Here is an 18,318-nt window from a genome sequence, read left to right as displayed (position 1 = left end):
TAGACTCTCACATAATTCCAAGATAACAAGTGATGTCATTTCTAATTCCTTACACTAAAGATCAATGAAGCCATATTCAAAAATAGAATATTAATTTTTCTCTCTAACCTAAAGACCGTTTATCCCTCAGACCTAAGATCAAAGAAGCCGTATTTGTTTCTTAATTCCCATTTCGTAAATCAATAATTCCCCTTAGAAACAACAAATTAATTCCTCTTTCGTAAATCAATAATTCCCCTCGATTTTGCTAATCAAGTTCTCGGAAATTCAGTTCCCACTCGAGTCCTTGACCAATACATCTTGTCCACTCAGTGAAGCCATATGAATTCCTCTCTGTATCTTAACAATCAAACAGAACGAAACCATGAAAATACATCAAAGTGAGAAAATCCTGTTTTTTCATTCTCATTGACAAAAACCATAGAAAAAAATTCTCCCCTAGCGTACACCTGGATGAACAACAACAACAAATAAATCGACCATGAAAATACATCAAAGTGAGAAAAACCCTGTTTTTTCATTCTCAGTGACAAAAACCCTAAAAACATGCATAAATTATGTACTGTCAGCGTTAGACTAAATTGTAGATGGCAGCTGTGGTGGTTAGGCTCAAATCCATTTGTCCTAGTCGATTAAGCAATCAATTTCTCGGAAATCCATTTCCCCCTCTTGTCCTAGATCAATATATCTCTTCCCCACCGTTAATGCGCATGTGCAAACTTCGCCCGGGAGTCATTACACATGGAAAAAACAAATAAATTGACCTTGAAAATACATCAAAGTGAGAAAAATTCTGTTTTTTTTCATTCACAGTGACAAAAACAATAAAAACATGCATAAATTATGTTCGTACGGGGCTGGTACCTCTTTTCCTACTGTTACTTCCCATCAACGGCTACGAGCCTGAGAAAATTTGTATTATTTTCGAAAAAGGGGGAAAGCCCCCTCAAAAGTCGAAGAGTCTTAATGGAAATCGCACCATCAGATTTAGCGTATTAGATATCCTTATTGTAGAGGTTTCAAATTCCTACCTGCAAAAGTGTGAAATTTTCTATTTTTTCCAGAAGAAAGATCACGGATGCGTGTTGATTTTTTTTTTTCAAGAACAAGTTATCTTAGAATATTGGAAGAGGGCTCATTCAAACAGAAATTAAAAGTTTTAGTGCCCTTTTTAAGAGACCAAAAGGATTCCAGGCCATTTAGGCCCCCTCCCCCAGCTCCTTTTTTCCCAAAATCGTCAGATCAAAATTTTTAGATAGCCAATTTGTTCATCATAGTTGAAAGACCCAATAGCTCTATCTTTTAGTATAAAATGACCCACCAGAGCCCCAGGGAAAGGTCTTTAAGTTAAAAAATTCGCCCATTGTTTACGCATAGTATTTTTTATTAGGAAGTATGCATATATTTTTCGTGGGGTGGCGAATTTTCTGCTTGTATTTTTTTCCACGGGGGAATTTTCCGTGGGAAGGGAAGTTTCCAGGGGGTGAACTTTTTAGGGGAAATTTTACAGTGGGGGAACTTGCCACAATTCCTATTCAAAATTTGTTTTTATGTCTTTCTTTCTCTTTTCGTTTCAATTTTATATGTGGAGATGTTAAGGGTAATTGTCCAGGGTAATTTTTAATTGTCTAGAGCATATCCAGCGGGAAGGGGTATTTCTCTATGGAGGCGCAGCCTGATTTCCTGGCATTATTGAAAAACGATCAGAAATTAAATTAAAAAAAATAGTTTTTTCAACTGAAAGTAAGGAGCAACATTCAAACTCGCTCTTTACGCTAAAGTTTGAATTTTGTCCCCAATTCAGGAGAACGACTCCTGAAATACAAGGGTCGTTTCATTAGGACAATAAGAAGCTCTTTTGAAAGTACTAAAAAACTTTAGTGGAAAGCGAGAGGGGGTGAAGAGGGGGCAACTCCCGTCACATAAATAATAATTCCTGTTCACTTTAAGCTTTAATAAAACTCCTTACTTTTAGTTGAAAAAACTTGTTTTTTCTGTTTAATAATGCTAAAGGCCGAATTCGTTTGACTACTTCGACACTACTCCTGTCAAATGAGTTAAGCTTAGACCTATACAATTACCATTGCCTAACGTTCGAAGCTAAATCATCTAGTTTTGTCTTTATAAAACACAAAATAAGAAACGTTTCGAAGGGCGTTATCCATGACAAATGTTTTTGGTCAAAAGCCACAGTAAAATTCGCCGACAGTAATAAAATAAGGCCACTTTTTATTTAAACATGATATCACCGTCAGGACCCAAGGAGGCTAATGAACTGTATGTATTTTTCTTCTAGTAAATCAAATTTAGTTTAAAGCGTATTTTAAATTTTGCTGGTCATATATCCAATTGGATTACTATGCAATACAAACTAATCAAACAAAGCTTAGTCTATTGAAACATAAAAGATCTTCCTACAATTAAGAAAGGAGACTTACATCTCATCCTCTGAACTTCTCCTATGCCAGTTAAGCGCCAAAAACCGGAAAATGAACAGTTTTAGAGCATTCTTAAAATTTCCCTATTCATAAATAATACGTTTATGACTGTTATTCTTAACGGATTAGGTTTTTTACAATCTAACAAGTAAAGTAAAAAAGAGAGCTTACTCGATTAGCTGTCTAGTGAAAAACGAAACTTAATTTATTTTAAGGTTTCTTTTTTAGAAAGGTTTGCAACACCAATATTATGTAAAACGATGATACACTGCTAACCTACATCACTAGCCATCTTTGCCATAGAAAACTTGAGAGTTCCTACTAAATTAGTTTAAATAACACTATCTGTGGGATACTTCTGCAAGGAGCCGAATTCGCATGACAAATGACTACGACACAAAGGCAAAGTTTAAAAAATTTCTGGATAGCCTATACTTCTTATTCTTTTCATAATCCCTGGAATAGGAATTATGAAAAGGAGGAGCTTCTTTAAAACTAGTTTGGGGAATAAAATTCCCCAAACCTCCTATCAAATGGAATATACTGGCATGTGTAATAGACTTTTTTCAGCTGGTTCTTATTTCAACTGTATTCTTAATACTTTTATTGAGTTCTTGTTACATTCATCTTTTTAGCATAAAATAATAACTATTGATATTTTATAAATGACAATTTTAATATAACTATTAATATCACAATAATGTTACTTTCTAAATTTGGCAGGTGCATTTGGATTTTATTCTAATCTTCGTTCTGATTTTAATATAAGATTACTATCAGTTTATTCAGTTTTAAACATCTTAAATTTTCTTTTAAAGTCCTTATAAGTATTTTCTCCCTTGAATCTCACTGCCGTTAAATCCCATTTCTGAGTTTAAGGCTAGAAGCATGTTGTTGAAGTCATTAGACATATAATCATATTAAAAGCATGTAAGACTATTCTCTATCACAAGAGAACATATCAACAGGCCATCTCAATATTTGACCTATTGTAAATGTCATTTGCTGAGTTTTTGTAACCATTGTAAACCTTTGGAATTGTCGAATAAGCTTCTCAAGAGGCTCATTTGATTTGTTAATTAGAATTTATAGCGCATTTTTAAATAGTCGAAAGAGTTTGGAAGGCAACCAGCCCCCCCCCCCCCCCTAAGCCCATCATTACCTCAAACACATTCTATCAAAATTTTGAGATAGCCAATTTGTTCATCATAGTTGAAAGACCCAATAGCTCTATCTTTTAGTATAAAATGACCCACCAGAGCCCCAGGGAAAGGTCTTTAAGTTAAAAAATTCGCCCATTGTTTACGCATAGTATTTTTTATTAGGAAGTATGCATATATTTTTGGATGGGGGGGCGAATTTTCTGCTTGTATTTTTTTCCACGGGGGACTTTTCCGTGGGAAGGGAAGTTTCCAGGGGGTGAACTTTTTAGGGGAAATTTTACAGTGGGGGAACTTGCCACAATTCCTATTCAAAATTTGTTTTTATGTCTTTCTTTCTCTTTTCGTTTCAATTTTATATGTGGAGATGTTAAGGGTAATTGTCCAGGGTAATTTTTAATTGTCTAGAGCATATCCAGCGGGAAGGGGTATTTCTCTATGGAGGCGCAGCCTGATTTCCTGGCATTATTGAAAAACGATCAGAAATTAAATTAAAAAAAATAGTTTTTTCAACTGAAAGTAAGGAGCAACATTCAAACTCGCTCTTTACGCTAAAGTTTGAATTTTGTCCCCAATTCAGGAGAACGACTCCTGAAACACAAGGGTCGTTTCATTAGGACAATAAGAAGCTCTTTTGAAAGTACTAAAAAACTTTAGTGGAAAGAGCGAGGTGTTGAAGAGGGGGCAACCCCCTTCATGTACTAAGAATGTTTGTTCATTTTAAGCTTTAATGTAACTCCTTAGTTTCAGTTGAAAAAAACTTGTTTTTTCTGTTTAATAATGCTAAAGGCCGAATTCGTTTGACTACTTCGACACTACTCCTGTCAAATGAGTTAAGCTTAGACCTATACAATTACCATTGCCTAACGTTCGAAGCTAAATCATCTAGTTTTGTCTTTATAAAACACAAAATAAGAAACGTTTCGAAGGGCGTTATCCATGACAAATCTTTTTGGTCAAAAGCCACAGTAAAATTCGCCGACAGTAATAAAATAAGGCCACTTTTTATTTAAACATGATATCACCGTCAGGACCCAAGGAGGCTAATGAACTGTATGTATTTTTCTTCTAGTAAATCAAATTTAGTTTAAAGCGTATTTTAAATTTTGCTGGTCATATATCCAATTGGATTACTATGCAATACAAACTAATCAAACAAAGCTTAGTCTATTGAAACATAAAAGATCTTCCTACAATTAAGAAAGGAGACTTACATCTCATCCTCTGAACTTCTCCTATGCCAGTTAAGCGCCAAAAACCGGAAAATGAACAGTTTTAGAGCATTCTTAAAATTTCCCTATTCATAAATAATACGTTTATGACTGTTATTCTTAACGGATTAGGTTTTTTACAATCTAACAAGTAAAGTAAAAAAGAGAGCTTACTCGATTAGCTGTCTAGTGAAAAACGAAACTTAATTTATTTTAAGGTTTCTTTTTTTAGAAAGGTTTGCAACACCAATATTATGTAAAACGATGATACACTGCTAACCTACATCACTAGCCATCTTTGCCATAGAAAACTTGAGAGTTCCTACTAAATTAGTTTAAATAACACTATCTGTGGGATACTTCTGCAAGGAGCCGAATTCGCATGACAAATGACTACGACACAAAGGCAAAGTTTAAAAAATTTCTGGATAGCCTATACTTCTTATTCTTTTCATAATCCCTGGAATAGGAATTATGAAAAGGAGGAGCTTCTTTAAAACTAGTTTGGGGAATAAAATTCCCCAAACCTCCTATCAAATGGAATATACTGGCATGTGTAATAGACTTTTTTCAGCTGGTTCTTATTTCAACTGTATTCTTAATACTTTTATTGAGTTCTTGTTACATTCATCTTTTTAGCATAAAATAATAACTATTGATATTTTATAAATGACAATTTTAATATAACTATTAATATCACAATAATGTTACTTTCTAAATTTGGCAGGTGCATTTGGATTTTATTCTAATCTTCGTTCTGATTTTAATATAAGATTACTATCAGTTTATTCAGTTTTAAACATCTTAAATTTTCTTTTAAAGTCCTTATAAGTATTTTCTCCCTTGAATCTCACTGCCGTTAAATCCCATTTCTGAGTTTAAGGCTAGAAGCATGTTGTTGAAGTCATTAGACATATAATCATATTAAAAGCATGTAAGACTATTCTCTATCACAAGAGAACATATCAACAGGCCATCTCAATATTTGACCTATTGTAAATGTCATTTGCTGAGTTTTAGTAACCATTGTAAACCTTTGGAATTGTCGAATAAGCTTCTCAAGAGGCTCATTTGCTTTGGTAATTAGAAGTTATAGCGCCTTTTTAAATAGTCGAAAGAGATTGGAAGGCAACCCGCCCCCCCCCCTAAGCCCATCATTACCTCAAACACATTCTATCAAAATTTTGAGATAGCCATTTTGATCAAAATAGTTGAACGGTCTAGTTATTAAGTTTTTGGGGTTGACAAACCACCCCTTTCGCAGCCCTCAGGGCTGTGGGGGTCTTAATGTGGTTTTATTATAAGTTTTTTTTTATGGAAAGAGTGGTCGTGTAAACTTCGGAGGGGGCTCATGCGATTGGAAATCAGAAGTTGTGGTACTTTTTTATGAGTCAAAAATGGTCGGAGGGCAACTACCCCCTCCCATTTCGTCCTCTTTCGCAAGTACACTCAATAGACATTTTGAGACAGCAATTTTATTCAACTAGTCCAAAGATCATATAAAAGGCCTTCAGGGTTGAAACTAACCTCCAGAGCCTGGGGACAAGCGTTATAAGTTATGCCCCGGGTGCACATAATGTTGTTTATGGAAAGGGTGGTCGTCTAAACTTTAGAAGAGGCTCATTTGATTGAAAATTGAAAGTTATGGTTTTCTTTTAAGATTCAAAATTGATGGAGGGCAACTAGCCCTTCCCCCTCCTCTTTTGACGCCCTCTTTTCCCTAAACACATCTGATTGAAATTGTGAGATATCCATTTTGTAATTAGAGAGCCATTTTGTCCGAAGAACATATATCAACGCCTCCAGGGTCGGCCCCCCCCCCAAAAAAAAAAAAAAAAAAAACAGGGACAAGGGTGGTAAGTTATGCCCCAGGGGCATAAAAGGTTTTTATGGAATAGGTGGTCGTATAAACTTCGGATGGGACTCATTTGGCAGGCAAAATTGAAAGTTCGAATGGCCTTTTTAAGCGTCAAAACTGAATGGAAGGCAACCAGCCCCCACCCAAGCTCATTAATTCCCAAAACACATCCAATAAAAATTTTGAGGCAACTATTTTATTCAAAATTTTTGAAAGGTCCAGTAATTATGCCTTAGAGGGTGTCAAATCCCGTACAGCCATCAGGGCAAGGGTTGTTAGTTAGACAATTCGTTTATTGTTTACATTAGTATAAGTTATTGAGAAAGTTGGGCATGTTCGACCTTTTCTAAAATTAATTAAAAAAACTTTTTCCATAAAATCAGTTTTTCAAAGGAAAGTAAAGAACTCCATTAAACGAAAAATAAACAAAAACAAAACCAAATAATCTACCAAGCGTGAAACTACCACAAATCAGCATCGATAAATAAATGAAACCCAAAACGAACAGAAATTAAAATAAATAACCGAGTCAAACTCAAAACGAGCAGAAATTAACACGAGTAGGGTTCAAAACCCCTATGCCTTCCCAAGGCCAGAACATAATTTGCACTTTACTGAAAAAAATATAAATGTTTTTGCTTTCATAACTTTAGTAAATCAAATAATATTAACATTTTGATTAATAAATATCAGTATACGTATATTAAAATGACAATGCACATTCATTTGAATTTTATTTTTGACATAGTCTTTTCAGGGGAAAAGGAAATAATAGTTTAAATTTTTTGGTTTTTCTTGAAGAATTTATAGTTTGGCCTGTTATTTGTATGCTAGAGAAAATCTTTCCACCATTTTTAACAACATACATCCTTTTAAAAATCTGGACACAAATACTAGTGTTTAATTTAGTTTAATACCTCCTCTAATTGACTTGAAATAGAAAACTTGATACTATTCGCAAAAAAATCTGTTTACTTTCTTTGATAGCTTGGATACGCTATTTTGATTTGGTTGAATTTTAAGAGCAGAAGTAGCCCCGAAAGTTTGAACATAATACCCTCAGTCATTCTTGGGATACTGCTGAGATGCCTTATTGGGAATTAGCATTAGCAGTCAGTGCATTTTGATTTAATCTTAAGGCAAGATTTAGTTTTTAAACATAATGGGCAAATGGGAGGATGGCCGTGGGAGGGGAATTAGTTGCCCCCCAATTACTTTCAACTATTTAAAAGGCCACTAGCCCTTTCAATTTACAATCGAATGAGTCCTTTTTGAGTTTTTATGTCAACGCTTTCTATAAACACCTCATATGCCCCGAGGCCATAAATTACAGCCCCTACCCTGAGGGCTCTGAGGGGGTTGTCATCCTCAGAGACATAATTCGAAGAACTTTCCACTACGTTGAACAAAATGGCTATCTCAAAATTTTGATTGGATGTGTTTGGGAAAATGGTGGGCGTTAGTTGCTCTCCTATCATTTTCAACTATTAAAAAAGGCACTAGCCCTTTCAATTTCCAACCAAATGAGCCCTTTTGAAGTTGTGCCCTTTTGAAAGTGTACAATCAAATCAATCAAATTTGCCCTTTTGAAAGTGTACGACAACACTTTCTATAAAAACCTTAGCATATATGCTCCCAGGGCATAACTTACAACCCTTGCCCTGAGGGGTGGGGGGGGGGGGTTGTCATCCTCAAAGACCTAATTTCCAGAACTTTCAACTACGTTGAAAAAATGCTATCTCAAAATTTTGATTGGATGTTGTTTGGGGAAATAGTGGGCGTGAGAGGGGGCCCTCCAATCACTTAGGACTATTAAAAAGGGCACTAGTACTTTCAATTTCCAATCGAATGAGCCCTTTTTAAAGTTTCTACGAGAACGCTATAAAAACCTTACATGCCCCTAGGGCATAGCTTACAACCCTTGCCCTGAGGTCTCTGAGGCAGTTGTCATCCTCAAAGGCTTAATTTTCAGAACTTTTAACAACGTTGAACAAAATGGTTATCTCAAAATTTTGATTGGATGTGTTTAGGGAAATGATAGGCGTGGGAGGGGGGTTAGTTGCCCTGCAATCATTTTCGACTATTGAAAAGGGCACTATCCCTTTCCACTTCCAACTGAATGAGCCTTTTTTGAAGTTTCTACGACACCACTTTCTATGAAAACCTTATATGCCCCCAGGGCAAAACTTACAACCCTTGACCTGACGGCTGTGGGGGGGGGGTTTCATCTTCAAAAACATAATTTCCGGACTTTTTAACTGCTTCGAACAAAAAGGCTATCTCAAAGTTTTGATTGGATGTGTTTGGGGAAATGGTGGGTGTGAGAGCTGCGTTAGTTATCCTCCAATCACTTTCGACTATTAAAAAGGGCACCAGCCCTTTCAATTTCCAACTCAATAAGCCCTTTTTGAAGTTTTTACGACAGCGCTTTCTAAAAAAAAACGTATATACCCCCAGGGCATAACTTAAAACCCATGCCCTGAGGGCTCTGAGGAGATTATCATCCTCAAAAACCTAATTTCTATATTTTTTTAACTGCGTTGAACAAAATGGCTATCTAAAAATTTTTATTGGATGTGTTTGAGGAAAAGTTGGGCGTGAGAGGGGGGTTACTTGCCCTCAAATCACTTCCGACTATTAAAAAGGGCGCTAGCCCTTTGAATTTCCAACCGAATGCACCCTTTTTCAAGTTTCTACGACAAAGTTTTTAATAAAAACCTTATATGCCCCCTAGGGCATAACTTACAACCCTTACTCTGAGGGCTATGGGGGGGGGGGGAAGTTTCATCCTCAAAGAAATATTTTATGGACCTTTCAACTACTTTGAACAAAATGGCTATCTCAAAATTTTGATTGGATGTGTTTGGATAAATGGTGGGCGTGGAAGGGGTATTATTTGCCTTCCAATCACTTTCGACTATTAGAAAGGACCCTAGCCACTTCAATTTCCAATCAAATGAGCCCTTTTTGAAGTTTATACGACAATGCTTTCTATAAAATCCTATATACCCCAGGGCATAACTTACAACCTTTGCCCTGGGTGCTGTGGGGGGGGGGTCTTCCTCAAACACCTAATTTCCAGAACTTTCAACTACGTTGAACAAAATGGCTATCTCAAAATTTTGATTGGATGTGTTTGGGGAAATGGTGGGCATGGAAGGGGTGTTAGTTGCCTTCCAATCACTTTTGACAATTAAAAAGGGCAGAATCCACTCAAATGTCCAATCAAATGAGCCCTTTTCGAAATTTCTACGACGCCATCTTCGATACGAAGTGCCCTAGTCTAAAGGAAAAAAAAACATTGTGCCAACATTGTTATTTAAATAGGCAGCGCGACTGCGTTGCCTACGAAAGACGAAGGGCATTCAGATCAGCCTTCCAGAGACTGTGGAGGGGGTCTTGAACTAAATCAATACACGTTATGTGCATATGGATTGTCAAAAGGGCGTAACTCAGGAGTGACTAAGTTTAGGCTACTAATTTGGAACTGTCAGGAAATGTTAAGCGAGATGAGTAATTGACCGATAAGGAAATATTGACCAAATGACCAATTGACCAAAAAGGCAATACTATTACTACTAATACTTCTACCACAACTACTACCATTCCCACTGCTACCACTAAAACTGCTGCTTCTGCAGCAAGAACTACCAAGGCAGAGGATATCGAAATATACGAGTACATCTGGGGACACGTTGAGGTGAAAATTGAAGTAAATCAAAACACACTATGTGCATACAGATTGGTGATACGGGTGCATCAGCAATACATTTTGAACAACTTACCGTATCATGAGTGGGGTGGTCAACTGACCGAAAGGCAACACGTACATGCTATTACTGCTACTAATACTGCTGCTGCTATTGTTCACACTACTACTATAATACCAGTACAATTAAGGATAGGCGTATGAAGGTGAAAATTAGACTAAATATTGAGGGAGAATTTGAACTAAATCAAAACACACTATATGCAGGCAGATTTTCAAAAGGGCAGGAATGGATTTGGGTATTAATAAAAAGGTAATATATGCATGCTGCTACTAACGCTCCTACTATTGCTACTTTTACTAATACTACTACTACTACCGCTACTAAAAAACTCCAACTACTACTTCAATTACAACAACTTGTAAGGCTTAGAGTATTAAGATAAAAAGGGCTTTAAAAAGGGCACATCAACAATGTTTAAACGGCTGATCGTATCCAAATGAAAGTTCCGGGGTATCATGAGTTCAACTGACCAAAAGACAACATGTATATGCCATAACTGCTGCTCCTACTGTTAGTACTACTACTAATGCAACCCTATTACTGCTACTACTACTCCTACTACTACCACTACTACTTTTTGACACCTTATTTATAAATCAATAGTGGTAGCTTCGGCTTTAGTGGCAGAAGCAGTAATAGTAATAATTTAGTGGCAGTAGTTTTAATCAGTTGAAAATCCTTCTCATCAAGTCCTGGAAGTTTCAACTTAATACAATTAACCATTACTAAAACATTGCTGATATGTCGTTTTGATAACCTGTATGCTCATATACTTCTTGAAATTTTCTTCTCAATGCTCTTAGCCAAACAAGTAGTAGTAATAGAAGAAGTAGTTGAAGTAGTAGTAGCAGTAAATCTAGCATTGATAGTAGCATTAGTAGTAACACGCATATATTGTCTTTTGGTCAGAAAATCTTCTCCTTTGAGCCTTCTCTGAAAGTTCAAATTTACCCAAATCCATTTTTGAGATACACCCTTTTGACAAAAATCCTGCACATATTGTGTTTTGATTTATTTAAAATTTTCTCTCAATATTCTCTCAAATTTTCACCTTCATAAACTTAGCCTTAATAGTACTAGTATCAGCAGTATGAATAATATTAATTAATTAATAATAATACAAAAATAACAGTATTAATTAATAAAAACAGAAATAGCAGATGTATTAATAACAGTAGTAGCATGTAAATTTTGCCTTTTGGTCAGCATCCCCCTTATGATGCCCTGGAGATTTCATCTTGATACGGTTTAGCCATTCCAAAGATATTGTTGATGTGCCGTTTTGACCCCCTTTTCATCTTAATTCTCTAATCCTTACAGGTAGATGCAATTGAAGTAGCAATTGGACTAGTTCAATAGCAGTAGTAATAGTAGTAGTAGCAGCAAAAGCAGCAGTGATAGCAGCATTAGCAGTAGCATACACATTTTATCTTTTGGTCAATTGATCTTCCCCTTTAAGCATTGTCTGAAAGCTTCAATTTAATACTTAAATCCATTCTTGAGATACGCCCTTTTGACAATCTACATGCACATAGTGGGTTTTTATTTAGTTAAAATTCCTCCTCAATATTGTGTCAAATTTGCACCCTCATATGCGTAACCTCAATAGTATTAGTAAACGTTCCGTCCCATCACACCTAACCAATGATGCTCCAATGGCGAGGAAGGACTTATTGGAGTGGAAACTGAAAGTTCTAGAGCTCTTTCTAAGCAGCTAGAGATCGCACCGCATACATTTTCAGTTTCTCCAACTTTGTTGCGAAAACAACAAATTTGTGGCAAAAACAACAATTCCTAAATTCCAATCAAATTAAAATTATCTTCTCCTTTAAGCATTTTATGTATATTTCTCATATGTATATTTTTAGCCTGCCAGTTTTAGAGTCCATAATTTTGTCCGGTTGCATTTGTTCCTAAAGCTATATATAATCTGCACAAACCAAACGGAAAATAATGTAGTTTATTTTTAACCTTAATTTAGCTGAGTTTATTCAGTGACGTCTTATAATTTGTTTATGGAGATAATTAATTGTATATCACCTAATGGTCCAAGAAATTATTCTGTAAAAACTATGATTCATCTCACCCTCAATTTGTGACGTGAATATGCCCCTGAAAATTTACCCAGCATATAATGACCCACTAGAAACCTCTTATGATCGAAATAGCCTATTTTAAAAGAAGATTCCTGATACACTTTTTTGGGTGCAAAAATATTGGTGCAGAAAAGTACTTACTCAGAGAGCATTCATTTTTGACAGCCCTTATGTCTGACAAGTGTGTAATAACATGACTGTAGAATTCCGAATACTCTTGAACTTCAAAATGACACTTTGGCACCCATTCACAGACATAATTAATAGGTTTTAACTTCAATTTTTTAGGCTCTTTAGAATATGTGTAAACACTGCCTGTCACAAACGAATCTTCTGAAAAAGATAAATAATTTAATTTAGATGTTCAAACATACTAGAAAAAGTCTCTGAGCTAGTAACAGTAATCTAACATTGGAAACAAAGCTAATAGTTTTTATTCAACCAGAAAAATAATTTGAACAATCGTTTTTCAATTCTACATTTAGATTCGAGTGGACTACGAAAACAAAGTAGAGAGAGAGAAAATGAGACTGTTGTAAGCCATAGAATGTCACTAAAAATCATTTACAAAATTCATCTGCCTCTATTACTGGTGTCATTTTGATTTCAGATTTCCATCACTATCGTCAACACTATATCATTTTTCAAAGACCGTTGTTGTATTTCAACTTTTTATTTGAACAACCACAAACAATAAAATAAAATAAGAAACACTTTTGCACTGAAAGAAAAGCCTATGAGGATTTACGGTGGTGCGAAAGTCAAAATGAAAGTCAGAAGGTCAATATAGACGGAGTATTGACAAGTGTGGAGCCACCATCTCCCCATCTGTCACCAATATTGAATATGCAGGAACCACTAGCTAACAAGATTGGTAAACTTGGGTACCACACATCAACATATGTTAATAACACGCCTGCGATACTATTCCTTAAGCCAAAACGTCTTTAGCGTTCAATTACCGACCATACATCCGCAAATAAAACCACAACTATGATGTTTCCCCCTCTTTTTGGGAATAATGTTCGACAAAGCAGACATTTTCAGCTTTCACAATATATACCCAATCAAAATCGGGTTAAGGAATAGCCAGTAGCAGGACATAGAAAACAGAATCATTCTTAATTACCATATTGTAGCACAAACTCAACTTGAACAGGCTAACAAGTCATCATGAACTGAACACAAAACTTACTTAGACTTAGGTCCTCCTACGCCTGGGGGCGCATGAGGCAGCAACAGTGGTTCGCCACGACGACCTGTCCTGAGCCTTCAACCATAGCTCCTCCAACGAGGACCTCGCCAGCTTCGCCTACTTCTTTAGCAACCTGCCAAGGGTCATTTTCGGTCTCCCTGATTTTTGGAGACCAGGGGGTGTCCAACACCTTGCGTCGTGCAGCAGCCTTCCATCCCCCATTCGCACCATATGCCCCCAATACATCCATTCGCCGCTTTCTAATGAGATCTAGGATGGGGTTTTGATTTGTCATACGATAGATTTCATCGTTTTGTATTCTTTCCGTCCAATGTATATTTAGTATAGACCTTAGGCAATTGCTGTCGAATGCCTGGAGTCGTCGTTCTAGCTGAACAGTGATGCTCCAAGTTTCGCAGCCGTACGTAAGGACGGAGACCACATTGCTATTATAAAGTCTAAGCTTTAGCTTCTGGGAATATTTATTATTTCTCCAAACATTTCTAAGGTAGCTGAAAGCAGACCCAACCAATGCTATTCGGCACAGTATTTCTCTTTCGGAATTGGCATCTTGCGTAAGAATGCTTCCGAGATACTTGAACTCTCTCAATTCCTAAATTTCCTCGTTGTTAACCAAAAGTCCTTCGCCTAAGTCATGTATGACTGCATTCGACATTGATTTGGTCTTGTTAGCATTTATGGAGAGTCCGACAGCATTTGCCATACGACCGAGTTCATTAATGTTGCGTTGCATATCTTCTGGGTCGTGGGTAATAAGTGCAACGTCGTCAGGAAAATCACCATCATCGAGTTCTCTTTGATAACTCAAAACACAAAAAAAAAAAAAACAGTTAAAGTCACCTCTTTTCGCGGACCAGGGGATACAGACCGATCAGGGAAAAGGTAAATTGAATGGACCAACTTTAACCCCATTAAAAGTTTACTAGCATGTACTTTATTGGCTACTAGCTGAATCTCTTTGTTGTTTTTGGCATTGTTTAGCCAGTTTTTTAGTTGTTGTGCTATTTATGTCTTTTTTTATTATATGACCCCGAAATGCGAATTCGGCCCTTCGGGGCTTGTGATAGCCATTTTCTGAAATAAATATCTTATATTATCTCTCGGTCACTGAACAGTCAAAATTATTCACCTTCTAGAAGGCAAAGTAGGAAAAGTGTAGGTAATAAGCCAACTTTAATAAGTTATTACAGCTTATTGAGTTACTCAGTTACAGAGCAGCCAAAATTATTGACTTCCAAAAATAGTAATTAGGCAAATGCACTCTGTCAAATTACCTTAATTCACAGCTTGGAGCGAATCTAAGGATTTTCCATCCTTGCAATATTCCATTGTGACTTCAATATCCCATCCGCTTGAATGTAACCGTCGAATCAGCATGCAGTGTATCTTCAGAGTTTGTTCCACAAGTTTGTTATTCGCTGGCTGAAGAAATGGCTTCTTTCTCAATTGAGGAGCGTTTCTTGAAGATTTTGTTTTTTAAAGGAGGGGATTTGGTTACCCTCCAATCACTTTCAACTCTTAAAAAGGTAACAGAACTATTAATATCCAACTTAAAAGGTTCATTTCTGTTACGAAGTATTGCAGATATCTGTTACAAAGTATTGCAGACATAGTGTCTTTTGAATAGATATTTAAGGTTCATCCTAATACCATCTATTGCATATATACCCTTTCGACAAGCTAGATGCAAAAAGTGTCTTTTGATTTAGTTCAACCTCTCCCAGAGCATGCCCCAAAGTTTTCATCTGAATACCTTTAGCCATCCGTGAGATATTTTTTTTTTAGTAAATGCATTTCCTGATAAATTATCAAAACATTTATCAAATATTTTTAATAAAATAACTAGAATTGGTTCATTCTCCAAGGGCCGGAAAAAAGGATACATTACACCCATACAGAAGAAAGGGGTTAGTTAAGGTTTTTATGGAGTCCGACCAATTACATTAATACCAATATTCCTACATGACTGTTTCGTAGCAGGTTGGTTTGAAGAGACAATCCTTGAACTCGTAGAAGAACAACAATTTGGAAACATGAAAGGTTTATCAATGACACCTTACCTGGTCAGTCTCCTCAGAACTGTATATAAACTACTTGACAAGCTAGATATCTAGCTCAATCTCCTTTTAATTGACCTCCAAAAGGCTTTTGATCTGGTTAGTCATAATGTTTTAGTTGAATAATTGCTGAATGAATGTAAGGTACCTTATTTTCTAATATTATTGCATCTTTTCTGTCATATATGGGTCAGGTTGTTAAGTATAAAAATGTTTATTCTGATTCATTCCCTATTTCTATAGGGAATGCCCATTCCCTATTTCCCTATTTCGTGCAGAGTTCCGAAGAGTACGCTTTTAGGTCCTTTACTATTTTTGGTAATAATTAACAATCTTGCTAATGAATCAGTCGATCGATGGAAGTTTGTGGATGACATGTCATTGCTCAAAAGGTGCAGAAGAAATATTGAGAGCAGCGCCATGGAAATTCTCGAAGACATTGCAAGTGAAGCGGCCAAGTCAAAAACGAAATTAAATTCCCATAAATCTAATGTTATGACCATTAGTTTTCTTAAATCAAAGCCATCATTTACAACCCCAATAACTAATAAAATCATTACAACAAAAACTAAACTCTTAGGGGTCACACTGACTAGCGATTTGAAATGGGAGGCCCGCAATTGCTATATTGTTAAACAGGCTAGTGCATTTTCTCTCCTGAAGCTAATTGCTAAATTTGCACGCCAAAAAGCACATATACTGCACCTTTATATATCTTTTATCCGTCCACAGCTTCAGTATGCTTGGCCGGTGTGATATTTTGGCCTTACAGTGGATCAATCCGATAGGCTAGAAATTATCCAGAAGAGAACCCTGAGAATTATTTACGGTCAGGGCAATGTACCTTACATTCTCTTCCTCAAGGAATTCCTCCTCCCTACCCTGGCAGGCCGACGTGTTACTCTTTCCACAAATTTCGGAAATAACCCAGACCCCCTGACCTCCTTGACCTTATATATATATATATATATATATATATATATATATATATATATATATATATATATATAAATATATATATATATATATATATATATATATATATATATATATATATATATATATATATATATATATATATATATATATATATATATATATATATATATATATATATATATATATATATATATATATATATATATATATATATATATATTATCTTTTTAGATGTTTGTTTCCGTCGTCTCTCCTTCTTTTATTAGCAGGAAAATATTTCCTTGGTCTTTTTAATTAAAGTAAAAAGGCCACTGAACTCTTCCGCGATCAAGGCGCAGCTTTATGCAATGCTCGTAGTTCTTTCAACTTTGGAAAAAGACAGAGATCGAATGTCACTCACACGGATTGAGTCTTTTAAAGATCTACTCGTAAAGAGAGGAAGAACTCTTGCAGTTGAAGGAGACAAATATAGTGAAGGTTATGAGTCTGTACCATGAACTGTTTGAATTGATAGTAACGGTGGAAAAAATTTCCCTAAAGTAAATTTTGATTGTTTAGACGGGAAGTATCCGGTGTCCTTGAAAGAAATAAGCATATTTGAAAAAGCAAATGAAAATCTTGGGTTGGGGGTGGTTGTTCTCCAGTATGACACTGAATTTGTAGATGGGGGAAAAACCAAATAAAAAAGGGGTTTTGTATTCAGTGAGGACACCGATGGTAGAAAATGTTAAAAATTGGGTATGGGTTATTTACGAGCCTCCCAAAGATGTAAATTCCTATGGTAATTTTTCCCCGTTACAGCAATAAGTCGACTTCTATCCCAAGGCAAAAAATATGGGGAACGTTTCTATTGCCCCATGTGCCTTTCCTCATTTAAAATTGAAAGAACATTTTCGGATCACATGAACCATTGCAAAATTCATGGGAATCAAAGAATTGAAATGCCGCAGAAGGCAAAGATACTTTACAATTTAAAAATTTCCAAAATTCCCTGCTACAAGTTGATAAAGTGTCTTTGGATTATGAAACAAGACTGATTGAGGTATCAGACCCATCAAGGTCAAATATAGTCAAGGAACACAAACTAGTTGCGTGTTCCTACGCACACGCCCGTCGTGATTCCAACAATAAAATGCAATTGGAAGTTTTTTTTGGCTATGGATGAGGAGGTAGCATGGAAAAGTTATTGGTATCTTTAATAAAAACAGCAAACGGCGCAATTTCACGATTACGTCACCAACTACCCAATGAAATTGTCAGATAAAAAGGAGCTGGCGTTAGAACAGGGGACGATTTGCTGCGTAGGTAGGGATGTTCTTGCTTCAAAAGACGCGTTCCAGGACCATAACCACCTTATCTACCTCAGTTCTACAGGTAAACGGAACTTTCGGGGATGGACTCACAATTCATGCAAGTAAAAAATAAAACAACAGTTTTTTTCCCGGTTTTTATAAATAACGCTAGCTACGATCTGAATTATGTGCTACCAGCATTGGCGCATCTTCAAAGAAACGGAACAGTAGATAATACATGGGTGATGGACAGCGTTATCTACAAAATTATTCCCAAA

General features: G+C 36.0%; 1 protein-coding gene and 1 pseudogene across 2 annotated transcripts in view; one reads left to right on the top strand and one right to left on the bottom strand.

Annotated features, from left to right (window-relative positions):
• The window catches only part of LOC148942753 (histone H4 transcription factor-like), a 140,685-nt gene that overhangs the window by 68,468 nt on the left and 53,899 nt on the right, over window positions 1–18,318 (bottom strand). For both annotated transcript variants that reach the window (XM_089102021.1, XM_089102020.1), the window contains exon 4: window positions 12,678–12,869. In XM_089102021.1, coding sequence (XP_088958147.1) covers window positions 12,678–12,869 — 192 coding nt within the window. The remainder of the gene's footprint in view (window positions 1–12,677; window positions 12,870–18,318) is intronic.
• Window positions 15,969–17,245, top strand: LOC148942755 (uncharacterized; annotated as a pseudogene).

The sequence above is a fragment of the Artemia sp. Qi Xiang Cuo genome, chromosome 16 (assembly GCF_049724085.1).
Source record: "Artemia sp. Qi Xiang Cuo chromosome 16, ASM4972408v1, whole genome shotgun sequence".
Classification (NCBI taxonomy): domain Eukaryota; kingdom Metazoa; phylum Arthropoda; class Branchiopoda; order Anostraca; family Artemiidae; genus Artemia; species Artemia sp. Qi Xiang Cuo.
This window is presented reverse-complemented; position numbering and strand designations above follow the sequence as displayed.